This window comes from Pinus tabuliformis, chromosome 3_2, assembly GCF_031772625.1.
Source record: "Pinus tabuliformis cultivar Carrire ecotype Pingquan chromosome 3_2, CPIR1, whole genome shotgun sequence".
Taxonomy (NCBI): Eukaryota; Viridiplantae; Streptophyta; class Pinopsida; order Pinales; family Pinaceae; genus Pinus; species Pinus tabuliformis.
Genome location: NC_142302.1, coordinates 710008644 through 710036480, shown reverse-complemented (window position 1 = coordinate 710036480; position 27837 = coordinate 710008644). Strand labels below are relative to the sequence as shown.

The following is a 27837-nucleotide window of genomic DNA, read 5'->3' as shown; positions in this document are numbered from 1 at the left end:
ACCTTTGGTAAAGGTTCTTCGGTTGATTGATGGTGAGAAGCCCGCAATGGGCTATTTGTATGAAGCCATGGACAGGGCCAAAGAAGCCATTCGGTCCTACTATGATGATAAGGGAGATGATGGGTTTCAGAAACAACTCCTTCTATGGGAAGTGATTGATGAGCGATGGAACAACACACTCCATCGTCCCATTCATGCTGCTGGGCTTTTCCTGAACCCTGCATTTTCTTATGCATGTGGGTTTGATTTTGATGCTGAGGTCGTGGAAGGATTATTAACCTGTGTCCAGAAGATGGTGAGATCTCCAGAACAACGTATAGAGATCTCTAGACAAATTGAGACATATAAGATGTCAGGTGGCACATTTGGCTTTGAGATGGCTGTCACTGATAGGACGATTAAAATGCCAGGTATTTTTTAGTTTGTATTTTGTAACTTTGTTTCAAATTTCATTGTCTCTTCAAATTCCATTTTTTTCTTATGTTTATTTAAAATTTTATTTGTAATTTTGTTGTAGACGCATGGTGGAAGATGTATGGTGGCAGAGTACCCCTTTTGCAAAAGCTTGCCGTACGCATCCTCAGCCAAACATGCAGCTCCTCAGGATGTGAGCGCAATTGGAGTGTATTTGAAAAAATACACAACAAGAAGCGCAATAGGTTAACACTTAAACATTTAAAATATTGCAAATTTCCAAATAAATTTTTGAATTCATTAAAGTTTTAAAAAATATTTTTTTTATAATATTAATTATTAATTATTATTTCATGAACTTTGTACAGGTTGGAGTCCCATAGACTTAATGACATGGTCTATGTCTACTACAATCTTCGATTGTGGGTGAGACAACTAGAGAGGACACCTGATACGGAAGCCATCTCATTGGATGGGATTGACACCATTGCTGAATGGAGGGTTGAGACCGAGAGGCCTCTCATGGATCCCACTGATGATTGGTTAGTGCAGGATGAGGGGGAGGAGGAGGGGGAGCAGGAGGAGCAGGAGCAGGCGCAGGAGGAGGAGCAGGAGGAGGAGGTGACACCGCCTACCCGGGCTACCACTACCACCAGTAGAGGACGTGGTCTCCGTCTACCTCAGCCTCCTGTAGCTGCTACTACTAGTTCTTTAGCTTCTAGAGCACGTTAGACTCCACTGCCATTTCCACTAGCATAGGCACCAGCTTCTACATCTAGAGGGAAAGAGAAAGTTGTGCCATTTTCTCGCAAGAGGGGCAGAGGAAATCAATAGGATTAGACTTTCATTTTATTGTATATGACATTATGACATGATGAGATACATTATCATATTTTTTGTTGATATTTTGAGGCTGAGTTGGGAGGCTGAGTTGGGACTCAGGACTTACTATTCAGGACATGATTCAATGTTATGTGTGATTTTAGCGCTAGAAATGATATTAAACATCTTATATATTAGTTTTTTTTATCATATTTATGTGTCAATGTATTTATTTTATGTTGTAGATGGTTTAGATATTAAAAAAATTGAAAAAAAATGAAAAAAAATGAATATTTTTGTGCCAAACGCTTTTTTCCCGCTTTTGCCGATTTTTTCCGCTTTATTCCCGGCGCCGATTTAATCCCGATCGCGCTTTTAACAACATTGCACAAGACACAATTTTTCAACCCAACTTCGTTATATTAGCAATCTTTAATACAACAGTTTAGGGCTCTTATACTAGGGATAATGGCCCTTGATACAAGATAACTAGGGCTAGGTATCAACAACAACTATGATAACCACTCTGCCCTGAACAAAGTACAGTTGACTGACTTGCTGATGTAGAGTGCTCCTCAGCTCCTTTCATTCCACGTACCCTGAACACTTTTGGCGGTCCTTTGCTTTCCCTTTTTGCAGCTCCTCAATCTGCCTCTATCAGTCAATACAACTCCTTTAGGTCACTGAACATAGGCCCAAACAACTCTGCCCTCTAGCTGCTCCTTTGCCCTTCAAGGTCTACAACACTTAGGGTCTTCTATTATGCTGCCCACTTCTGTCACACTGCTACTCATTGTTGACAGATCTTAAGGCAATGGAGGCTGCCCACTTTCCACTAAAAATGTCCTTCTCAACACAGTGAACTAGGGCTGGTTCACTAGCCCTCTTGGCTGCCCTTTAGTCCTTCAAAGTTAAGCACCTTAGGCTCCAGTATTTATGCCCTCCTTATAGACTTGTAGTCCTTCACAAATATTGTACTTTAGGGCATAATATGACAACTACTAACAATCCTCCAATCTATTCTCAAGTTGCCACCAAATCTGTCCCAATCTGGACCATCACGTAACAAACATCAATCTTGGAAGGACACAACATACCTCTGTTTGGATGATGATTTCTGCCCTTGAAATCTCCTTGGCCTGTGCACTGTACTCTGAGTTTTTTTTTGGCTCTGGTTAGGGCTTCAGACAGTCCACGTCAATGCTAATACTTTGCCCCAAAACCCCCTATACAACTGCGCAATTCCTCCACTTCAAGGCTCCTACACCTGTGTTGTTGTTCTATGTGATTGTGGCCAAGGTTTAGCCACCTTCTAGGCCTCTCGACCCTCCCAAAAAGGAGATTTGTCCACCTGCAATAACACAGAGCAACCTGTGGCCTGAATATAGAAAGAGCACCCTAAACATGCACAACAAACTTGCCTAGATTTGTCCTCAAACACTTTGGCCTACCCTCTGCCTATCTCGGCCTCCCAAACACAGAAAAGATACTTCAGATTTTGTCCTTTCTTCTCTTGGCAAGACTCCTCTAGGTTGTGGCTCCCTTGTCTATCCTTCACCTTATGATATTTGCAATTGTGATGTGCCAAATGAAGTCTCACTTTTCTTTATTTATATGCTTCTAAGGGATGCAATGACTAGCCCTTTCTAGGGCACTTCTACAAGCCAACCGGCTTGTCTTCTTGTCACAAGCCCACTTGAGAATGCCTCCCTTGGTTGCCTTAGTAGCCCCTTACTCCATTAAGGGCGCCACACATGTTACAAGGGTCCAATCATTAAAATAAATCCTAGTTTTGTGCCCACAACTTTTTGGTGCAAAACCCACTGCTTGGGTACTTTGACCACAAATAGTTTTTGTGGTGCCAACTCACACTGTTGAAATATGTAACTAGGTTCGGTCTTCATAATGACATGTAATCATGATTTTATGTAATTGATGTAATGAGAAAAATAAATTTATTATTGTTGTTCTTGAGGCATGAGTTTCATGTTCAAGGAAATTTATTTTTAGGTCAAGCTTCCATTGTGAGCTTCTAGGGCTTGTCATTGAGTCTACAAGTCATTAAGTTATTGTCATGTATGAATGACCTATTTGGGACATGTTACATATTGTAAAAGAAATCTTTATTTGAGTCAAATAGAGTCAAATGACCCTCCAAGACCAAGCCAAGATGCAAGCTTCAAGTCGATCTTTAGAAGAGCTAGACATGTCGGCCTACTTAGAAGGACATGTCGGCCTATTATAGGACCACAAGAAGACTATAAAAAGGAGGACTCCGCCTCACTCAAGGAGATATTCATTCCAAGCAATAACAAGTTCGATCAAAGGAAGAAAAGGTGACTAAAAGCCAGCGAAGGAAGAGAAAAACTCTAGAAGAAGAATTCGAAAATTTGAAGTTTGTTTTGGGCTGAAGCTACTCACAGGTGCAAAGAAGATAGGGTACCATTTGTTGCAGCAAAAGCCGAATTATTGCAGTCATCCAAGGAGGCCTAAAACAAATGATAGGGCAAGTCATATTGCAAGCCGAATTGCAGAAGAAGGAACCTCTATCCAAGCGAAGAAGAGAAAAAGGTAAAATCTCCATCTTTCTCCCACATGTGTAGAAACTAGGGTTTCTGTAGTGATCGAGAATTGCAGTCAAAAGTTGCAGGGGTCGAAAAAGAGGTTGAAGAAGCAGCTACTACTACTGTAAGGAAGATTGACTAAAGTTGACATTGTGAAAGAGATTCTCATCAAGGAGAGGCATAAACTTGTTCTTGGAGGGGCCTTGGTTAAGTGTCTAGGTCTTGGAAGTTGTCAATTGAAGATCTATAAGAAGATAAGAATTCTTGTGGGTTTTCCTCTCAATTGGAGAGGTTTGGCCCTGGCTGATTGCCTATATTTTGTGTCCTTTGTCTTATTGTTCTTTATGGTTTGGTAGTTGTTTGGTGAAGAAAACACTAATAATAAACAAATGAAAGAAGAAACTAATTAAGTGAAGTAAAAATATACCACAAACAATTATCAAAGGAAGAGAAATCATCCTATGTTGCTGCCCCTAGATTTTTCAACACACACAAGCCCAATGCCCAGGGCTATGGAGTACATCCCAAGCTACAAAAATCAACAACTCGAAGAAAGTTTTGGCTTGCCTCTAAATGATAGAAAATCTTGTGAATCGCCGAATACAATGCTTACATCCTTGGCTCCAAGCAAATCCTTAGATGAAAACATAAACAACGAAAATATTTGTGCAACAGACTCCTCTAAAGGTTGCAATACTCTTAGGGAGATTGGATTGGAAGACAAGAAAAATCCATCCAACCTGTCCATACAGTCCAAGAGCGATGTTGCTACTTCATTAATCATTTCTTCCTCCATTGCTGAAAGGTATGGAAATCTAGGAGGTGAGGAAAGGACTGAAATGAATAATGACATTGCGGGGGAGCTCGTGTATAGGTTTCTAGGTGAAGATACACTTGAGGTTGTTATACAGGTTGGCAAAGGGAGTGGAAGAAGAGTAGGAAAGCGATGGAAAATCTCAAATCATTAGAAGCTTGTGTCATCCACAGATCATCTGGGATCCAAAGTTGCAGATGAACACATGCCAAAATCCAAAGAGTGGAAGGAGTATGATGAAAACAATACCGATGGTGACTGTGATGCTGCAGAGATACTAGATGCACGAATAAGAAGTATTTTAGAGAATATTAGACTTATCTATCTTCTTGAACGAGAAGTGGGTTGGGATACCTCTACTAATGGGGAAGATATGCTATCTTTGGGTGAACAATAGAGGCTTGGCATGGCTCACTTATTTTTTCATAATCCCAAGTTTGGCATTCTTGATGAGTGCACCAATGCTACAAGTATTGATGTTGAAGAACAATTGTACAAGTTTGCAGGTTATCATCAAGAGGATGCATAAGAGTTCCTAGTTGTATTATTGGATGGGTTTCATGAAGACCTAAATCGCGTGAAAAACAAGCTTTATGCAATAATTAATGATGATAATAAATGCTCAGATAAAACAATAGCATGTATATATATATATATATATATATATCATGTACACCATACAACACGAGAAGATTCCATCATTCAAGAGTTGTTTGGAGGACAAATTTTGCAGCACCCGAACTTGCAATTATTCGAGGACAAGCAATGTCGGGAAGGGGGAACTGTAATGTTCCCTATTGATTAATTTCCCAAGGTAGGATGAATTAGCCCATCCAATCTCGTAGGTTATATAGTCAATGATAAAGGGGGAAACCCATTATCCAATGTTTTGGGGCAACATTGGTAAATTTGGGGTAGCTGGGGTGGAGCTTGATTTTCTTCCTGATTTAGAGGTCTTGTTTCGGTCATGCTTTGATCTTATTACTTGATGGGGAGGACTTTCCCTCCCCCCTACTCTTGTAGGGGGGTTGACAACAATCTTTGAGCCCGCCCCGGCGGGGGTTCAAGAGCAGTGTCCGTGAAAAGATTTTTTTTGAGAAAATTGCCTTGTAAAATATTGTAATTTTATAGTCAGTGTGGACCGTTCATTAGGTGGAATATCTAATAGTAGAAGTTATGCTAATTTAGTGTTTTTTCCCTAGAAGGCAACCCTTGGTTTGTATGAGGGAATTGTATTGTGACCAGGTATTATTCTGTATTTATTCCCATCTTTTGCTAGCACTTGATCACAAGTTTTGACTCATACAATCTTATTTTCATCACATGGCATAATCTTGTAGAGATGCTTTCTTACACAAGTATATGAACTAGTGTAGGTTGTTTTACAATGGGAGCATGTAAAATTTGTTGTTCCAACCCTTTTCCTTCTCACTAGCTTTGAACAGTAGAGCGATTTTTTTTTAGCGGGAGCGCGCTCTTGAAAATTGCTCCCAAACAAGAGCGATTTGGGAGTGTGCTCCCCGGGTTGCTCCCTGAGCACTTCTGTTCGGAGCACGCATTCGAAGCGGGGTGGGGGGGGAGGAGGGGTGCTCCCTCTCACCCTTGTGTTGCGCTCTTGAATTTAAGAAGAGTTATCACCATCTAAAGGGCCAACCAATAAATAATAGGACTGGAGAGTCTTTGAAGTAGATTGGTGAGAAATTCAATGGATGTGACATTGAGGATGTTAACATTGGCATCGATTTGTTGATTTTCAATCAAGACTAGTACAATTTTTCAAATTGATAACTACTTCCAATGATATAATTAGACTTATTTATAGCATTCCAATCATCAAGCAATTGTACATGAAAAATTTCAACCATTAACAATAGAGATCATAGTAAACAATAAGACAAGAGACACTAGAAATTAGGCCAGTGGCCAGGGCAAAACCCAACAATTCTTTCCTTATGAGAGAGAATTCATTTCATCAAAAGTACATCAAAATATTCAAATCCAAACATCAATTTCTGTGGTTAATATTTCCCAAGACAAAGTAGTCAAAGGAGAGAGAAATAGTCAACACTGGCCCACAGTTAGAGTTTGCAATATAGGGAAGAATTTCAGCCTCTTCCTTAGACTTGGAACTTGCATAATCCATAGAACAATCAATGCCTCAATCCTTCGCTTTAGTACATAGATACTTGCCACAAAACTTTGCTTTAATACAGAGATAGGTGCCACAAAATCTTCACATGAACCATAAAGATACTTCCCATAGAACTTCACGTGAACCACAAAGATACTTGTCACAAAACTTTGCATGAACCACATAGATACTTGCCACATAACTCACATATGATGATACCATAGAACTTGAACGAGCGATGTCGCAAAACTTGCATCTTTCCACAAAGAAATGTTGCCTCAGAGCTTGCATAGAACAAAGATACTTGAGATCCAAAAATCTGCCTTGGAGGTGAGCTAATAGACTCAATCTATAGTGATTTGTCTATGCGAAGAGGTGTGTCCCTTGGGGCAGGCTGACTTGGACAAATTGAAAATACATAATTTTTCCTTTGATTTAGTCAATGAAAATACTGACCGAAGCTACCAATTTTTCAACACAGTGTCGTAGTGAACTCTTAAAGCATTGAAATTGGAAACTAGGATACAAAGACAAGTTGTGGGATTTTGAAAATTCGCCAATAAGTGGTATTACTAAAAAACTAGGGAGAATGGAAGTAGTTCCAGATCCAGATGCTAAGGATGCCCTGGAAAATTCGGAATATATCAAACCTAACTCTAATGGAGTAACTGATTTGGAAATGATTGCAACACCGAATCCTTATCTTGGTAAATAAGATGAAAGCATGAGATCATGTGAAGGACACTATCTGTAACCCAAGCTCTGTGAGAGGAACTTGGAGAAAGTTCTAGCCTACCTCTAAATGATAGAAAATCTAGTGAATCACCGAATATAGTGCTTACAATATCAGCTCCAAGCAAATCCTTAGATGAAAACAGAAACAATGAAAACAATGGTGCACTAGACTCCTCTAAAGATTGCAGTACTCTTAGGGAGTTAGATTGGAAGACTAGAAAAATCCATCCAACCTATCCATATAGTCCAAGAGCGATCTTGCTACTTTAGTAATCATTTCTTCCTCCATTGCTGAAAGTTTTGGAAATCTAGGAGGCAAGGAAAGGACTGAAATGAATAATGACATTGTAGGGGATCCTGCATACAGGTTTTTGAGTGAAGATGCACTTGAGGTTATTATACAGGTGTCAAAGGAAGTGGAAGAAGAGATGGAATAAGAAGATTGTGTCATCCATAGATCATCCCAAACCCAAAGTTGTAGATGAACACATGGCCAAACCCAGAGAGTGGAAGGAGTATGATGAAAAGAATGATGATGGTGACTGTGATGTTGCATAGATATTGGATGCACGTTTAAGAAGTATTTTAGAGAATATTAGACTCATCTATCTTCTTGAACGAGAAGGGGGTGTGGATACCTCTACTAATGGGGAAGATATGCTATCTCTGGGTGAATAAGAGAGGCTTGGCATGTCTCGCTTATTTTTTGATAATACTACGTTTGGGATTCTTGATGAGTGCACCAATGCTACAAGTTTTGATGTTGAAGAACAACTGCACAAGTTTGCAGGTTATCTTCAAGTGGATGCACAAGAGTTCCTAGTTGTATTATTAGACAGGCTTCATGAAGATCTAAATTGCGTGAAAAACAAGCTTTACATAGTGATTGATGATGACAATGAATGCTCAAATAAAGCATTAGCAGATATATATCATGCACACCATACACCACGGGAATATTCCATCATTCAAGAGTTGTTTGGAGGACAAATTTTGCAGCAGCGGAACTTGCAATTGCTTGAGGACAAGCAATGTTGGGAAGGGGGGATTGTAATGTTCCCTATTGATTAATTGCGCAAGGTGGGACAAAGTAGCCTATCCAACCCTGTAGGCTATAGTGAATGATAAAGGTGGAAACCCATTATCCAATGTTTTTTTGGCAACATTGGTAAATTTGGGGTAGTTGGGGCAAAACTTGTAACCCCTCACTAAAATAAGGAGAAGAGCCCCTATAAGGAATCTATAAATAAGAGAGAGATGAAATCATTTGATCGTCAATGATTGGTTGGATATCTTTGTTTTGTGAGTCAAGGCTCTGAGTGTTTCAAGACCCCTTTTTCTCTTTATTAGTTTTGGTGGTGATGATCCCACCCTAGCTAATCTTTTTGTTTCTTTTAAACTGTTTGATGTAATTCTCTTAGGCAGTTTCTTCATGTGGTTTTTGGTAAAGAAGTTTTCGGTGGGTTTTTGATTGCAACATAATACCTTGAGATGTTTCTTATTTGATTGGGGCAAGCAAGAACATTTCGTGGAGGTTGTCTGAGCATATATCTTGTTTTTGGCTTTCCAAGGGTTTTGGAAGGGTGATTTTCTATGGCTCGGATAGGGTTGTTTGGGAATGATTGCGACTGTGTTGAAGTAAGGAGTCTACCACAGGAGGAGCCGAGACTATCCCTCCCCAAAACAGACCGAAACTTAAATTTAGGTTTGCGGCCAACTCTGAAGGGGAATTGTCTGAGGCAACAAGTTATTCATCTTAGCTGCGAGAACCATTAAATCCAAGCAGAGATTACTCTAGGATAGTGGTCCCTCTTCCACTTATTAGTTAGCCTACTTGGTGGCACCAAGAGCAATATGGAACAATGAGGACCCTCTCTAGGGTTTAGTTGTATTTGCATGAGGGTTTGGAGTTGTATAAATATCCCTGAGGCCCCTTTAGGCCTACGAATCATTCTCCAAAGGTGCAGATTCCTTCAACCTATCATGGTCCTTTCAAGTAGACAACAAGGATTGTCTCAAGTAGCTGGAGGAGCGGCTCACACCCAGTGGATTAAGAGGCTAATATGGGCAATAAGTCGAGTCTGTGGTAGCCAGGGACAAGTCACAGCGAAGAGGCAGTAAGATGACTGATTTTTGAAGCTGGTTATAAGGTCAAGATAGATTAGTAGGCCAACAGGATGGCTAGTAATTTAACAATTATATATGCGTGTGAATTAGTGAAGGATTGTGGTTAAAATCCATATGCATGGAGATATAGTTTCATGCTCATGAATTGTGGATGGTTAAAATGAAAACTTTGGTATACTAGTGCTCCTAAGTGTCCAATGCTATAATTGCATTGAGGAGTAACTTGTGAGAATTATAAACTAGTGTATTCTATTGATGTTGTTTATCTGTTCATTATTGCTTATTGATTGTCAACGGGAAAGTTGTAAAGAGTGTTGTAATTTGGTTCGATATTCTCTTATGTTCTTAAAACCCTAAGGGCAAAAATTCCTTAAGAACACTATAGCGGGGCTTTGGGTGTTGAATGTTGTTGATTAATGCATGGGCCGTTATGTTCTTCGGGAGGTAGCCTAAAGCTTTAACAACTATTACATGCAAAGTTCAAGCGAGAAGGAAAGCTTGCCTAATTAATTGAAAGAGTCCACCCTATTAGGACTTGGCTTGATTAATGGGAAAATAAGTTAATGCCTTCGAGAAAAGGGTTTCTATCACATTATTGGAGAGTTGGCTGAAACCCAAGGTCTCGATCATTTCCATGATGAAGGAACACAAAACTCTTATTATAGGCTGACCTTTTAAGGATGAATCTTGAAAAAGAAAGCATCAAGGCCTAGGTACCTAATGCACTTCATTGCCTTGTAGAAAAGATTAATAGTATTTGATAAATTGATCACAAGTGGTTTTCTTTGGCCTTATAATGGCATGTGGGATGTGGTTGACTTTCGTGGCCAAAGCTTTGGCTAAGATCTCTTAAGACACCGAGTATGGTTATATGCCTCGAACTTGTGATTTGTTCCTTACTTGGGAATAAATTTAATCAATCCTTTATTGATATGCTATACCAAAGAATGCATTTCTAAGGGTTCCTTATAACCCTGAAGAAGGCTAGGGCTTTTAAATTTCCACATGGCCTTACAAAATTTCCATGGGGATGCCCTTTGCCATCTCCATTGGGGCAACTGCCAACTCATCTAATTCCATCTCTTGGTCACAAAGTTGTTCATGCTCTGGTTTTAACCAATGGAATACAAAATTCGGGCACATTTGCATGTCCATCTAATGCTCCCTTTTTAATCCTTGAGATTGAGCATGGTCCTACAGTGGGTGACAATTTTTTTTTTTACTATCTTTAAATTTAGTGATGCAATTGCTTTCTTATTTGTTGGTAACCATCTTTTTAGAAACCCACTGATGTGGAAAAGGCTTTGGTTGGATTGCATATGAATTTAATTTAGTGCAATTAGATGCTTTGGTGAGCTCCTTTTGCATACATAATTTCATCCACTTAAGAAAGTGTTTGAGTTTGGTGGCTCGAGCATGAAATTTCTTAGCGTAGTGATTGAATTGAAACCAAGGCTACTTGGGAGCAAGAAGCAACATTTTCAAAAGCTCCCGGGTCAGGAGAGAATTTTATGTAATATATATATATATAATATAATTTGATGCATATATGTCCAAAAAATGCATGTAGAATGATGAATTAGATTTAAAAATCATAAAAACATGGATTAAACCATATAACACTAATCATCTAAAAATTATAATCTTCATCAACCACATGTCCACAAGTTACATGTTACAATGTATTGAGTCTCATCATTCATCAATCTTAAAGTTTGAAACTTTCAAAATCCAATATATAACGTTTGTCATCACTAAAGTTGTAACCATTACCAAACTATAACAAAGAATATCAAACATGAAATGAAATGTTTCAACTTTCACGAATCATCATATTCATAATTCATTACCAATGAGTTGTAAATGCCAACTTCAAACATCAAACTTAAATTGTGATATATTTTTTTACAAAAAATACCATAATAAATAAGAAAGAGTCAATAGTTATAAAAAGTACTAGAAACTAGAAAAGACAAGTAAATCCATTATATATACTACTTGACCCTCTTCTAATTTCTTGTTTCGTGGTTTATTGGGAGTCTTCTCCCGCATAGTTGAACGACCTTGGTGCTCTTGATTAAATACAAGTTCCATACCGTAGTACCCTAGGTGCTCTCGATTATTGGGAGTCTCACCCACATAGAGGGCTTGGTGCTTTTGATGAAATACAAGTTCCATACCCTAGTACATGGAAAAATCCAATGGAAACATTGCAATCCCCCTAATCTTAAAACCTTGAAAAACTGGTAAGTCTGCTGGATTTTAAGTGAGATCTAAAATTCTACTTTCTCCATATGAAATCTAATGAGGTTAGAATCACTCTCAAACATCTTGAGTCATTTCATGGTAATGTTAAAAATTTAAGTAAAAGGATGAAAATGAAAGATAAAGAGAATGCCACTTTTACCTTAGCCTGCCCCACTCCAAAATTCTTGTTTCCAATCTTCAATAGCTCCCTCTATCGCTCCTGAATTGGTAGGGAGTGAATTTTGTTTTAGGGAGCTGCGGGAATTTCAGGAGTGCACTCACTGGGTCACTCCCACTGCACTCTCGCTCGGAGCGTGCTTCAAGAGCGGATTTGAGGGAGGGGGGCACTTCCCCGCAACCTTGATTGCAACTTTTGATTTTCTCTAGCTCTTCTTTTATAGTTTTTTTTTTAAACAGAAACGAATAATATTTAGATTAAATCTGTGCTTAGTCGCAGCAAGTACACGGGGAATACATCACTTCATATTCAATTCTATATCAGATGCCTATTAGCTATTGATCCATTACATCATTGATACTTCCTATCAACAACCTTATAGTAAATCCATTACATGGAGAGACTTCCTATCAAAGCTATTAAAACCAAAAACCCAAAATTTCATTGCATGGAGTTCAATCAAATTCAGATGCTAGCTTGTTGAGGTCTATGACTGGATTGCCTGCAAGCTCCAAAGATTGTTCCTGAATAGTGGATGGATATTTGCTAACCTTGAGGTCTGAAATGATCACCCTGAGCATGTCAACCTCATCTTCCAAACTTAAATTTTGTTGTTGGAGAGCCAAGGTATGATTTGCATGTTCAACTTGTGCATGGTACATCTAGAAAAGTTGTACTTGTAATTCATCGTCTTCCCTTTGCAGGGCTTCATGAACAAATAGACACTAAGAGCATGGGCAATTCTCAGAGGAGGATTCATAATTTGTGTTGGAGTTCATGATGTTGTGATGGGAAAAGCCTCGACCACAATAAACTCTTTGCAGGAATAACCCGACCAACCCAAATCAACAGAATGCAACAAGCAACTAACCATAGTAGATGGTGGGAACCAAGATACCTAGTCTAGGTTGTTAATGGTATTTTCTTGACAACGAGAGGCTCCAATCTGATCAAAAGAACCACTTTCCAAATTCCCAATACAAAGAAGTTGCCATAGATAAACTTTAGACTCAAAAATCACTGACTTTCTTTGAACCAGAGACTCCCACTAGATAGCATAAGGAATATATCTCATATTAAAGCTTAGTGCAACAGAAAAGGAGCTAATTATAAAGGGATTCCCCTCCCAACTCTGGCTACTAGGAATTTCCAAACCAAACACAGAGAGCTCAGAGTTACCTTCTAACAAAGGGACATGTGCCAGTCTGGTGCCAATTGAGATGTAGAGACCAGAATCTGCCAAGGAGCACTGTGAGCCAGAGAGTCCCTTATACCAGATTACCCATGAGCTAAAGTGTTAAACCCACAATTGCATAATTGAAAGAGATAGAGCCAGGGCTCTGAAAAGAAGCTCTTCGCAAAGCTGCCTGTGTGAAAATTCCTAGATCTAACAATCTCAGGAATCCTACTGTAACCCACTGAATCTACTTCACCTAGATCATAAATTATATTGCAAATTTATTTCAGATTTCTTCTTGAAACATTGAAGTAAATTACTAAAGCAACCTACACCAAATTAAATATGATTCTGAAACATACATACTGAGCAAGGAAATACAAACACATAGGACACCGTTATTTTTGGACAAATGTACCTGGAAAACCCAATGCGGACAAATGTACCTGGAAAACCCAATGCGGGAAAACCTGTGCAGCAGTGAAGGTTTTATTTTAGTATGCAACAGTGAAATCTGAGTACATCTATGGATGCCCAACTAGCAATTCAAACAAGAAGAAAATTTGGTAGAGATATTCCCTAAGCAACCTCGACACTCATGTTGCCTGCACTCGTGTTCCTGCACTTGCGTGTTCTTGTACTTGCACGTTCTTGCACTCACATGTTCCTGCACTCGTGAGTGCAGCTCGCGTTCCTGCACTCGCACATTCCTGCACTCGCGAGTTCTTGCACTCCCGAGTTCTTGCACTCGCGCGTTCCTGCACTCGTGCGTTACTGCACTGGGAATAACTTAGCCTCTTGCTACTACCTCACCGGATCTGGAAATCTTCCTCCGGATCACTGCCCCTGCCCCTCTACTGCAAGAGATCCTCTCAATCGAATTTTCCTCCTGAGAACTTCTCACTTCAAAAAATCAATTTCTTGATCTCTCTTGGTGTATTTTCCAAATGACCCTCAAGCCCCTTCTTATATCTTCCTGTTGGACAACCAATGACCTAGATTAACTCCTAATCAAAGGCTTAGATCATTTGGACTTGATCTCTGCCTTTATCTAGAAAATTCACCCACAATTAGATTAATACCCATTTAATATTTTAATTTTCCTAAGTTTAGACTTAGGAACTCCATTAAAAATATTAAATATTTTAATATAATCCTCTTTGCGTGGAAATTCCCAAAACGGTTTCTAGGTTCTTTGGAATGCATGTGCCCAAGCCTCCCTGCAAACTTTGAGACTTAGAGCACATTTGATGCTACCCCAAATCACTACTCCCTCTTAGCGAGGAATGTGCTTTAGCAATATACTGCTATTGCATACTGCTCTGACTCTAAAGCATCATCCTCTGCGTTGCTGATGTCTGACATGCTGTCCACCAACTACTGCGCTGCTGCTACTACCTTTGACACTGCCACTGCTACATCTGTACTACATCTCCCTCTCAAATGTTGCATTTGTGATTCTGCTATGCTGCTAGCATTGCCACTGTTAACACTGCATCCGTACTGCAACTTAGTTGTTGAGAGAAGCAACTGAAAACACCCAAAATTGGATAAGTATCTCGTGGATACACCCTGGTGCTGAAAGCCTGACTATTGCTAGTCCCACGCTGTCTTCTGAAGCCACTGCGCTGCTGAAAGCCTGACTGCTGCTAGTCCCACGCTGTCTTCTGAAGCCACTGCGCTGCTGAAAGCCTGACTGCTGCTAGTCCCACGCTGTCTTCTGAAGCCACTGCGCTGCTGAAAGCCTGACTGCTGCTAGTCCCATGCTGTCTTCTGAAGCCACTGCGCTGCGGAAGCTCTGCACTGTGCCTCCATGCACTGCTGCCTCTCTACTCCGCGTTGCTCAAGTTCTGGCGCTGCTAACTATTGCATTTGTCGCTCCAACACTCCATGGCACCAACTAAAAACTCCTCCATCCCGCTACTACTGATCATGGGCTCCCGTAGCAAGGTGATGATCCAAGAGGTGGGCTCCTCAAGGATCCTGCCCATCTGTAGCTCTATCGAACTACAGTTCTATATCAGCCCACCTCCCTCCTGGAGGTATCTTGGCTATCATGGCGAACTCCTCCTCCTGTTCGATCTTTGCGGCTGCAACCTTAGGATCATGCTTCTCATCCTTGTCCTTTTTCTTCAAGGGACACTGGGATGCATAGTGGCCCATCTCGCCACATCTGAAACACTTCACCTTGGAGACGTCCTTCTTTCGTCTCTGTTGCCCCTGCTGCCCCTTCGATGCAAGGGTTGCATTATCCTCCTCCTCTACTTTGGGCTTCGACCCACTGCTGCTGCTGCTTCCGTCAAGTTTGACCTTGACCAGGTCTCTCCTCAGCTCTTCTTGTTTTAGAGCTGCCCACATCTCATCCCAATTAGGCAATGCTGCTCTGCCTAGGATACTTTGGACAAAGACTTGCCACTCATTCGAGACAAAATTTAGGGCCAGTCTCACTAACTCCGAATCCTGAGGTGTATGCCCCGCAACCGACAACTCATCATGGGTCTCCTTCAGCTTCGTGAGGAATGGATCCACACGTTCTCCCTTCTGCATCTGTGCAGATCTCAACTTTTGTTCCAAGTACATCTTCCGCTGCTTAGAAGATCCCTGATACAATGTGGCCAAAGCATCCCACATCTCCTTAGCAGTTGCTCTACTAGCAACATGGCACACCATGTGATCCTTGACTCCATCCAGGATCATCCTCTTGGCCTTTGCCATTTCAGCTCTGTACTTCTTCAGTGGATCTGCATCCGCAGGGACAACTACCACACTATCAACATACGTCTTGAGGGCATGCTCATCTAGAAGGAAGGACATTCTAGCCTTCCAGATGATGTAGTTGGAAGCTCTGTCCAACTTATCCTGATCCCTCAAGCCACTGGTTGCCATATCCTCCGAAAACTATCGAACAACTCCCTCTTTCTCCTTACTGCGTAGCTTCTAGGCTGGCTTACGCACTCCCTGATGGAGCTGGTAAGTCTGCTACTCCTCTGCTGCTCAGCAAATGAGAAATACTGATTTCCTCGGCAAGAAATCACTGAGGAAGTATTCCCTCACTATGCGATCTGCTTCCTTCTTCCGATGACTTTTCTGCCTAGCACTCAACTTGCAGAAAACTGCGTCCCTCTAGCTTTGCGTGGTTCCCTCTGCCTTGGCAAATTCTCGATCCGACAGTCTTACCTCTTTGTCAGCTCACTCAGAGAGAGACACCCACGAAAATATAGCCCTCCTGGCTAGAACTGTGCAATCCCTTAGGGGATTCAAACTGCTGCTTGCTGCAACAAGTTGGCCCTTGCTTCAATGCTAGATTTTCTCTTCCTATTTCACATCAACAACTCCGATACCATGTGAAAATTCCTAGATCTAACAATCTCTGCAACCAACTGAATCTACTTCACCTAGATCATAAATTACATTACAAACTTATTTTAGATTTCTTCTTGAAACATTGAAGTAAATTACTGAAGCAACCTACACCAAATTAAATATGATTATGAAACATAGAAACTGAGCAAGGAAATACAAACACATAGGACACCGTTATTTTTGGACAAATGTCCCCGGAAAAACCCAATGTGGGAAAATCGGTACAACAGTGAGGGTTTTATTTTATTATGCAGTAGTGAAATCTGAGGACATCTATGGATGTCCAATTGACAATTCAAACAACAAGAAAATCTGGCAGAGATATTCCCTAAGCAACCTCGACACTCATGTTGCCTGCACTCGTGTTTTTGCACTTGCGCGTTCCTGCACTTATGCGTTCCTGTACTTGCACATTCCCTCACTCGCGCGTTTCTGCACTCGTGCATTTTTGCACTCGTGCGTTCCTGCACTTCTGAGTTCCTACACTCTCCCATTCCTGCATTCACTGCACTCGCGTCCCTGACTCGCGTTCCTGCACTTGCGAGTTCCTGCACTGGGAATAACTCAGCCTCTTGCTACTGCCTCTCCGGATCTGGAAATCTTCCTCCGGATCACTGTCTCTGCCCCTCTACTGCAAGAAATCTCCTCAATCGAATTTTCCTCCTGAGAACTTCTCACTTCAAAAAATCGATTTCTTGATCTCTCTTGGTGTATTTTCCAAATGACTCTCAAGCCCCTTCTTATATCTTCCTGTTGGACAACCAACGACTTAGATTAACTCCTAATCAAAGGCTCAGATCATTTTGACTTGATCTGTGTCTTTATTTAGAAGATTCACCCACAATTTTTTTCCCCTTGGAAAAAGTCGTAATTTTCATTAAGAAAGAAAATTACATTTTGTAGATGCAAGAGCATATACTGTACGTGGGGCTAAAAGCCCATCCAGTTTGAGTAATCAAAATAAGAGGTGTGCTCCACGCAGGGAGACACTACTTTGTTACTGAGATTGCAATATATAATAAGTACTTACTCTACGCAGAGAGTATCAAAAAAGCTGTCATATATAAGTCTGTTTTCATTGTGCATATATGTAAAATTATATAAACAAAAATATTTCAAGCTCCTTCCGAGCTAGTTAAATGGATATGTCTATAAAAGGTCGATGATAGTATTGATGGAAAGTTCCATCCTTATGCTCCAGTATCCTCCACGTTCCTATAGGTTTGTGCGCTGCTTCCTTGGATAGCAAATCGGCAACTGTGTTCTGCTCCGTGTATATGTGATGACAAATAAATGTGTCAAATAAATTTATAAGTCTCTGGACTTCTTCCATGATATGTCTTAGAGAATATGCATTACAATTTGCTTTTTTGTTTATCCAATTGCATACAATTTTTGAATCTCCAAATAGTTGTAAGTTCCTGCATTGCTTTTCCAGTGCAAATTGTATGGTGTATTTTGCTGTGATAAGCTCAGCAAAATTGTTAGTCCCTCTGCCCAATCCCATTTGTATTTTGTAATAATGGGATGCCGAAAGATGTAGTATAGCACCTCCCCCACATCCTGTGTCTTGAGTTGAGCCGTCAAAATATGCCCAGGGATGTGCATGGTTTATGCTTTTAGGAATGATATGCCTGGGAGTAGAGCTAGATTCATCCTCCGGAATGAGATGGTAGTCAGCTAGTATGCGGGCAGTGATGGTCGGCCAGTAGGGGAGGGAGTTCTGAAAGATATATCTATTACGGGCAATCCAAATGGCCCAACAAGTAAGAATGGGAAGATTCCTGGCTTTCGCCGAGGGGACGGTAGTCCACCATGCTTCCCAGGCTTCCCGAACTGACATGCCCTGCCATTGTGGAAGCGAGGGTATATGAGAGTGAATAGAAACCCATAGCTCTTTTATGGATGGGCACATAAGGAAAAGATGATCCACAGTTTCGTTGTCTGCTTTGCATAGGCCGCACCAGAAGGGTCCATGAAAGGATCTTTTGCTTAGATTTTCTCTTGTGGGGATCTTGTGTCTCAGTATGGTCCACATGAGGAGTCTCGTTCTGGGTGGTGCTTTTAATTTCCATATGCTGCTCCACCAAGTTTCGCACAGTGGAGGTTTCTTTGAGTCCATTAGGGCTATATAACCTACTTTTGGTGAATATTTCCCATGCTTAGCTTGTGCCCAGACTAACTCATCCTCCCCTTCCTGTATCTTGATGTGAGATTCAGTAAGGGCCTCCGTGTATTCTTTCCAATGCTGTTGCCATGGCTGAGGAATCTGCAATACCCTCCCAAATTTCCAGGCTTGTTGCGAAAATGTAGAGCGATCATTGTTCGCTATATGGCTAAGGTGTGTGATCCCTCTGTCAGTGAGGTGTGTTCTAAGCTCCTCAGGGAGCCTGTGTGCGTTCCCACATATGATCCAGGGATCAATCCCTATTCTGACGGCTGCTCCCGACTGTACTCTCCATGTGAGACCATCCCTGATAAGGGGCATTGCTTGTAGAACTGCTTTCCATATGTTTGATTTGCCAGCATGATTCCACTGAGGTTGTCGTAGCCAATCCATGAGGTTTAGAGGAGCTATGTATTTTGAGATAGCCACCGTTGTCCACAAACTATGTGTTGTGATTAGCTGCCACCCTAGTTTGGTCGCCAGGGCTGTAGAGAAAGTGCCTATGCTTTTAATTCCCCATCCTCCCCATTTCCTTGGGAGAGCTAGGGATTCCCAATTGGTCCAAGCAAAAATCTTTCCCAACTGCTTCCCTTTCCACAAGAATCTGCAACATAGGTTTTTGATTCTGGAAAGGATTCCCCTGGGTATCCAAGCTATTGACATCCAATATACTGGGGTTGCTTCTAGAACTGCTTTGATGAGGATCAGCCTTCCTGCTCTCGATAAATATTTGTGGTACCAAATGTTAAGCCATTTTTCCATTTTGGTGATAAGCCAGATCCAATCGGCGTTCTTATATCCAAGGGGCTTTAATCTATAACCCAAGTATTTGAGGCCCTCCTCCAGATGCTGTAGGGTATAGGGAAATCTTCGCAGGGCATACTGTATCTCATATGGAGAGCACCCTATAGCTATTATAGTGGACTTTGCATCATTCACCATCATGCCTATGGCTGCTAGGAAGATAGATAAAGAGTTATGAAGAGAAGTCAAGTCACCAATACTCCCATTAAGGAAGAGCAACACATCGTCTACAAAGAGCAAGTGCGTCAATGTGCATCCTTCTGTGATCCAGATACCACTTAGCCTACCCCGTCGGTGTTCCTCCTTCAAGATACGGCTGAGACCTTCCATGATGAGTAAGAAAAGTAACGGGGACAGTGGGCATCCCTGTTTGAGGCCTCTCTCAGAGTGAAAGAAAGGTGAGGTCGCCCCATTTATAAGAACACTGAATGATACATTAGTAATGCAACACATAATCCATCTTATGAATTCATATGGAAAACCTAAGTGTGTTAAGATCATTCTAATATATAGCCAATTTACTCTGTCAAAGGCTTTCGAAAGATCTACTTTCAGGACCATACCTTTGAGCTTCTGGGTCTGTATAGAATGCAGGATTTCTTGAGTGGTTTTGACTGCTTCATGGATCTGTCTATTCTGAAGGAAGGCAAATTGTTCAGCTGAGATGTGGTTAGACAGGATCGGCCGGAGGCGATTGGCTATGATCTTGGAAATGATCTTGTAGATATAGTTACACAAGGAAATGGGCCGAAAGTCATTGAAAGAGATAGGGTTGTCAGATTTGGGTATGAGAGCGATGAAGGTTGAGTTGAAGGCCTCATATATTCTTCCACAGGTTCTGCATTCTTCAATAACTTGTAGGAGGTCCCCTCCCAGAATTTCAAAGAAAGCCAGGTAGAATTCCACATTCCAACCATCTGGGCCTGGGCTTTTGTCTCGCTTAAACCATTTTAGGGTGGCTTCCAGTTCTCCCAGGGTGACTTCCTTTGCCAATTCCAAAGCATCCTCCTGGTCAACAAACCTTGGAAATAACTGAGCTGTTCTCATGATTTCAACAAGGGTAGCATTTGGAGGGGCCTTGTATATGTTCCTGAAGTGAGCTGTAGCCAAAGCTGCTAATCGGGGGAAGGTATTCACTGTTTCACCTTGTTCATCTGCTAGCTGCCAAATAGTATTTATCGCTTTGTGCCCATTCGCGAATTTATGGTAGAACTTGGTATTATCATCCCCTTCCTTAAGCCAAATGGCTCTGCTTCTCAGTCGCCAGCTTTCCTCCCTATCCTTGAGAATCTGACTCCTCTTAGCCAGAAGGGAGGTTATATGATCTTTGTGTTCGGGGGAAGAGTATATCTCACCATGTTCATTCTCAAAAGCCTCTTAAGTCGTCTTAAGGATAAGGTCTTCCAGGGTTCTCTTTTTCTGTGCCCATATTTTAGAGAGTTTCTTTAGTTCTCTCAGGTTTTTTGCAAAACCTTCTGAGATTGTCCTTTCTGCCACAGGGGGGTGAGCCTTCCAGAAATCGGTGACTAGTCGGATATATTCTGTGTCTCTTAGCCATGCAGAGTTGAATTTGTAAGGTGCTTTTGGTTTGTGCATTCCCCCTCTTATTTCCAGATATATCGGCATATGATCCAATAATCCCCCTGAGCCAACCCAGTGTCTAAATCCTTGGCCCATGTTCAACAGGTGCTCCTTGATGAGGAATCAATCTAGTCTTCTAGAGAGACTGTCCTCTCTTCATCTATTGTTTTTCCAAGTAGGTAAGATTTTGGAGGGGATATCAATAAGATTATGTTCCTCCAGTTTGGTCTCGATGAAATCCGAGAGGTTATCTCTTTGTGCATTGTGCCCCCAAGATTCTGCAAAACCAATGGAGAAGTTTAAGTCCCCCCCCACCCCCCCCAAAAAAAAAGAGCTTGTCCTTTTGAAGGATGTGAGATTTTAGCAGCCTGATCTAGAATTCTTCCCTATTGTGACAAGGGCCATAGATGTTGATAATCCTAAGCTTTGTATCGAGTTCAGAAGAGTATATGTCTGCTTCTAAATGACTTGAGCTTCCCCAAATATTGCAGATTCTGATGGAGCGGTTGTTAACTCCCAGAGCCATTCCCCCAGATCGCCCGGATGCATCTAGAGCGTGAAAAGTCCATCCAGGTAGCCATGATTCAAGAAGGTGGCTAATGACACTACCCTGTCCTAGGGTTTCTTGTAGGAAAAGGATATCAAAGGGTTTAGATAAAAACAATTTTCTCATGGCTAATTTTTTGTCAGGGCTAGCCAACCCTCTACAATTGAAGGATAGCATTTTCATGGAGGGGGGTGCACAAGGGTATTCACAGCTTTAAGTACCCAGTCGATGGATTGTTGTTTGCTAATAGCAATCTCTTCCACGGCTTGTTGCATAACTTTTGATAAGGAGGAGGGTCTGCCTCGAGGCTGCTTGAGAGGAGGGGGAGAGGATATCAGGCCAATACCCAAGGTATCAGGAGCCTGTGATCGAATCCGAGAGCGAAGGGGGTATCTGTTGGTTGGAGGGCTTGGTGGAGGGGTGGGAGCAAGGATGGGGGGATGGTTTGAGGGTCCTCAAGAAAATATGGCGGGGTACAGGAGATGATGGGGGAGGAGGGATTAATGGGGCAATCCAGAGATATGGGAGGGTTATTGATGTGGACAGGGGGCCGAACAGAATTTGTATCAATGCAATGTGATGAAGCAGTAGAATAAGCAGAGGAGGGGGTTGAATTCAACATACTCGTAGAATGCAGCCTCAGCAGCCACCCTTGCTCTGGTCAGAGGAGGAGAGGGTGGACCGAAGGGTGCTTTTCCCCACTTCTTCCTGGTCTCCTTTGAAGGTGCCTGTTCTGCATTTGATTGTGCCAAGTTTGCTACTTCTTCAGCCCGCCGGGGGGGGGGGGCTACCCTGTGCTTGTGAGTTTTTCTGCGGAATTACCTTTGCCTTCGCTCCCACCTTGTGGCATCGCCTGCAGCGGGAGGGGACTCCATCATAATCCAGTATTTGCTGCTGGGAGAAAGTTCTCCATTGCAGAGTGATATGCTCCTGGAGGCCCCCCTAGTGTCCAGATGAACCAGAGTCCTGGTATACACCATCATGCCAGTAGCCAGATAAGATTTATCATGCTCTAGATAGGTTCCAAGTGTGTTGTCGATACGACGAAAAATATCCTCCGACCAAAATTGGAGGGGTAATCCCGGGAGTCGAACCCAAATAGGCCCTACTCCTATCTGTTCTTTTTCCGAATCAAATAGAGGGTTCCATCGGCGAAGAAGGACTGGAGCGTGTTCAAAATGCCAGAAGGAAGACATGACCCAATTTGTGTGCTCGGCTCTGGCAAAGCGCAGAGTGAACCAACCCCTAACAAAAGTTTGAACAAAGGGAAGGTCGGCCAGGTGCTGTCCCCATACCTCAGAGGTCCACAGCTTGAGTCTAGCCGCTGTGTAGCTTCTGCCATGAATCCTTCCCACCAGCACACGGTCCGCCGTGTCCATGGTGTCGCCCCACTGTATATCCTCCCCTAGCCTGATAATTACGTCTTCGGCTTTGGATTTGAAGCACTTTCGCTTCTTGATAGGTCTAGCGGCTTCTTCAGAGGCGTCCGCTCGATCCACAGGCTGAGTAGGGTTTGAGGGAGGGTTATCAGAGCTGAAGTGGTCGGTCGCAGGGAGAGGTTCCGAAAGCGGGGGGAACTGTTGAGTAGCTACTAGATGGTGGAGCCTCAGATACTGCGGCTTGAGGGTTTCCCTGAGCCGGTATTAGGTGTCCCGAGGGGTAGTTTAGGGAGTTGTCAGGTTGGGGGTTTTGTGAAGTAGCAGTAGTGGGGTTAGGGTGGAAGCAGGCAGACGCAAAGTTAGCAGTGAAAGGTGACTACGACGGAGAGGGTGGTACCGGTCATACCGGAGGGGGCTCAGAGAAGGTCACGGTGGAGCAGGAGGGTCTCGAGATAGAGGGTAGACCAGTGATGGTAGCTGTTAGATCACAACAGAAGGGAAGGAGGTCAGTCGCGGCGGAGCGCGAAGTTATCCAGATGTTAACGTCCTCCAATGGGTCCTCCGAGTAATCTACTAGGTCTAGCTCCATGCATGTTCCGAGAAGTTCTCCACCAGCTGCCTCCAGGACTATCGTAACCGTCACTGCAATGGGATGTCGGAAATCGGCAGATACGCAGCAAGCAGGGCGGAGGACAGGGTTACAACACTATTACGGATAGCTTGGACAGGTTATGGGAACCGCCGTAGTGTAGATAGCCAGTAGTACCACATGGCGACAGCTAAGGTAGGTATGGTGCAGGTAGGGTGCAGTCGTGTCGCTGATCGACTGCAAAACCCTAACCCCCTTTTCAGATAGGCGTTGCAGCTCCATCCTCCCCAGCTCACAATGGTGGCGGTAGTTTATGGATGATTGATTTTAATCACCCATACTATACTTAATTGACATAAATTTTTGGAAACATATCTCCGATCTTTAAACACTTAAGCCAAAATAAAATCATTGATACTTTCCATCCCAAAACACAATATATCATAAACATAATTTTACTTTAAATGAAAAAATTAACAACTCTGGTTCACCCACAATTAGATTAATACCCATTTAATATTTTAATTTTCCTAAGTTTAGACTTAGGAACTCCATTAACAATATTAATTATTTTAATATAATCGTCTCTGGGTGGAATTTCCCAAAATGGTTTCTGGGTTCTTTGGAATGCATGTGCCCAAGCCTCCCTGCAAAATTTTAGGCTTAGAGCATATCCGATGCTACCCCAAATCAACAGCCCGGAGGAGGCCCGATTGGACGCCACCACTGAATTCAAAGACAAAATAGTTATTTAATTCTCTAACCATGAGTATGGAGAGCAAATCTTAGAACCAACGCATTCGTGAATGAAGATTGGGCCAACTTTGAGACCAATTTAACACCAAATCGCTTGTCTTGCCACACGATTATCATCATACTTCCATTAATGTCGCTTGTGTGGCCACCAAAGGAATTCATCATATTTCTGAGCTTAGGGTGATTCCAAGAATTTGGCAGAGGATAACCATAATTGCAAGCATGTGAGGGGAGGAAAACACCATTTGCATGGTAGTGGATTTCAATCGATGCCACGTTAAGGGAATTCTTGAAGGGAGCCATTAGCCATAGATGAGGGCCTTCAGGAAATTTGAAGGAAGAAAGGACATCGATGCATGGAAAAGACGATCAACCAAATGACATAGAAAGGAGGGGACGAAAAAGAAAAGAGGAGGGAGAAGTGGACGCAATGGGGTAAAGGGGATGGGTAAGAGGGAAAAGTGGGGGATGAGGGGCAGGAGGAGGAGAGGGCAAAGGGAGAGGAAGTGAGGAGAAGGGAAAGAGCAAGGGAGATAAAAAGAAAAGGGAGGAAAAGGAGGTAGAGGGGAAAGAGGAAAGAAAAGAGAGGGAGGAGGGGTGAAGACCATTATTTCTAATTCATAATTCGAAAAAGGGGAAGGGTTGGAAGGGATCCAATCTCCAAATATCATAGGACCTTAGTGTTAATTTTAGGCAACAATGTTATGTTCTATGCTTTAGAGCAATTTTACTTGAATTTCTTTATGTGCCCAATATCAATTTCAGTTTAGCAATCACATAAACATGTAAGTAAAACGCTGATAGAACATAAACATAAACAGTAGAAGACAAGCCAAGACAAGAGGACATAAGATGTGGCACCAGCGAGGGACAAACCCCAATGTGGGGAAACCCTTGATCAAATCTTCTTTTAGTCTTCAATATTACAATAGAGAGAGATAGTACAATTTACAAATTCTGAGAATTTATAACAGCAACAAAAGAGCCCTAACCAGAAAAGTCGACTTTGGTCAACAGGGCAGATTTGGCCCTCAAAGATTCAGTGAAATTTTGTCAACTTCGGCCAACAAACAACAAGATAAAACAACCGTCAAAATAGTTGAATTCTGCCCAGTCAAAGTTTGGTCAAATAGTCAACCCGTGGTCAACCCTAACCACAGTCAAAGCTGGTCAAAACTCCTCGATTTTTGTGCCCAAAATTGGGCATGCTTAGACAGAGATCCCTCACCCAAACAGAAGTCAAAACAGGTCAACGCATCAAGTCAATGCAGTCAAACAACCTCCCAGCGACTTGGTCAACGCTGGTTAATGCAACAAACATAAACCCTAGTTCACACGCTTGGAGAGAGAGAAAATTGCCTCGGATAGTGTGCCCAATCACAAGAGGAGAGAGAGATATGTGTGATGAGATGATGGTGAAAATTACTTGAGGTCTCCTTTTTATATGCAAATTTGAGGATGAATTGGGGGCTTGTGGTCCTGTTTTGCTCGCTGGCCGACCTTGACAATTTGTTCATAATATAAATAAATTCATATCTTCATTTGTACATGTCAGAATCAGATGATCTTTAGATCAATCCTACACCTCTCCGAGAGAGGAATCTAATAAAAATACCAGTTGTCATAAATAAGATGACCCATGTGGAGTTCGGCCCTAGTTGCCAATTTTAACACTTAGGGAATGGGACAAAAACTAGTTATGTCATTGAATTCAAGCTTGGCTTCTTCCATCGAGCAAGCTTTGTTTGCTTCCAAATCAACCTCCACATTATTAATTCTAAGAATGTGATAAAAATCTCTGGAGTGGAAGAACTTTGCCAGTGCTCTGATTCGATGAAAAATTTGAGAAAGGTAATTGTCCTTGGAATTTCCTTCATTGGTGAGATACAAAATTGTGATCAATGAATCTCCTAATATAATGATGTCTTTAATTCCTTTATCTTTTGCGATACATAATCCTTGGAAAAGGCCATACATTACTGCTTGATTGTTAGTCTTCCTTCCCTAGCTCCATGCAAATTTGATTTAAGCTATTCCTTCGAGATTAATTAAAATCCCTCCCCCTCTTGCCATCCCTAACTCTTCTTTTATAGTTTTATTGGACCTTCGCTTGGTAGTTGCGTGCCATCACCCATAACCTACAAAAATGTAGTGTCTAGGTTGATAGTGTCACCCCAACAGGGATTCCACCTCTTAGATCTTCTAGGTCTTGGGAAAAGTTGCCATATTCGTTTGATTGAATTGACACAATTTGGGTGTTGAAGATGAGAGGCATTCAGTAAGAATCTCTCTCTCTCTTTAATGTGCATCTTCTTAGCTCCCTAGGAGATAAAAAAACAATAAGTTGATGGTCAGAGAGTCATCTCTCAAGCACTTGTACCTACTGACCCTCTTGGCAATCAAAGTAAAAAGGATTATGTTTTGAGTGTATGTCTCTATCAAGCTTCTTTAGAACCTTCATTATAGCCTTGCAAAAATTCGACTAGATGGGCTAGAGTGTAGAAGAATTGCTATTTTTAAATTTGTTGGGGTGATAAAGGCCTAATTTGGCCTTGAGGCCATTCTAAGTCATTTTCTCCCCATCAATCATTTTGACTAGGAGGATATCTTCCTCATCAGTAGGAGCTTCAACAATCTCAAAGGCTTTTCAAACATGAGCCTTAAGTAGGCTATCATCCATCCAATTTAAAAAGGCTACTCTTTCTTTTACATTTTTTGAAGCTTAAATGCTAGCTAGTCCCCAAATCTAGCCATCTATATTCAGTAACACCTCCCACTTAGTTATTGGTTGATCACCATCTAGTCTAAGTTTCTTTGTATAGCTTTCCCACCAAGTTTAGGTATGATCCCCATGCTTCAATCAATCAAATGATATTTATCTTCTACTCTTCTCCTATATTATGCAGAATGAGGTAAACTTCTAAATTTTAATTGCTGCAACCAATGATTTAACTTCATAGCATTCATCTCACCTTGATAGGGCTTGATGTCTAGGCATCCACTTTAAATAGTGGCTGGTAAGATGTGTTATTGGAACCCGGTCTCTCTCTCTCTGTCTCTCTCTTTTATCCAAAGAGAGTCATCGTCCATATTATAACCAATGAGCTCCTCAAAGGGTCTTGTTCTCTAGCGTTGGCATTAATATTGCTATATCGGAGATGTTGGAGACTTGTGTCTCCACTATTGCAATCTCTCTTGTGACTCATTCCTTTGACTATCGCTCTACTTGTTTGTCATTGCTAGGATTTGAGATTGTTTCCTTGTCTAGCTTGTGCCAATCTTTGGATCTTGCAATATTCCACAGAATCCCCAGAGAAAACCACTTTGGTACCTATATGATCTGGACACTGCTATGTTTATATCATTGATTAGGTACTCTAGAAAGAGGATGACGCTGAGAGGGCTTGCTTGGGTGACTCTAGGAGCAAACCGAAGGTGGTCA

At 41.8% G+C, this 27837-nt stretch overlaps 2 protein-coding genes across 2 annotated transcripts in view; both read left to right on the top strand.

The window, feature by feature from the left end:
• LOC149182621 (uncharacterized) overlaps positions 1-27837 on the top strand; it is an 80208-nt gene that overhangs the window by 12081 nt on the left and 40290 nt on the right. The window lies entirely within an intron of this gene.
• On the top strand, positions 39-17523 carry LOC149182622 (uncharacterized). Its single transcript, XM_089417979.1, has 4 exons — positions 39-410; positions 518-659; positions 783-915; positions 17476-17523. Exons 1-4 carry the CDS (start codon positions 47-49, stop codon positions 17521-17523), a joined length of 687 nt encoding a protein of 228 aa, XP_089274105.1. The 5' UTR covers positions 39-46.

Bases quoted from the DNA above. Each gene is read 5' to 3' on its own strand.
- LOC149182622 (XM_089417979.1), top strand. From the start codon at position 47: ATGGGCTATTTGTATGAAGCCATGGACAGGGCCAAAGAAGCCATTCGG. The intron at 411-517 runs GTATTTTTTAGT...ATTTTGTTGTAG, and splicing joins TAGGACGATTAAAATGCCAG to ACGCATGGTGGAAGATGTAT. The intron at 660-782 runs GTTAACACTTAA...AACTTTGTACAG, and splicing joins CACAACAAGAAGCGCAATAG to GTTGGAGTCCCATAGACTTA.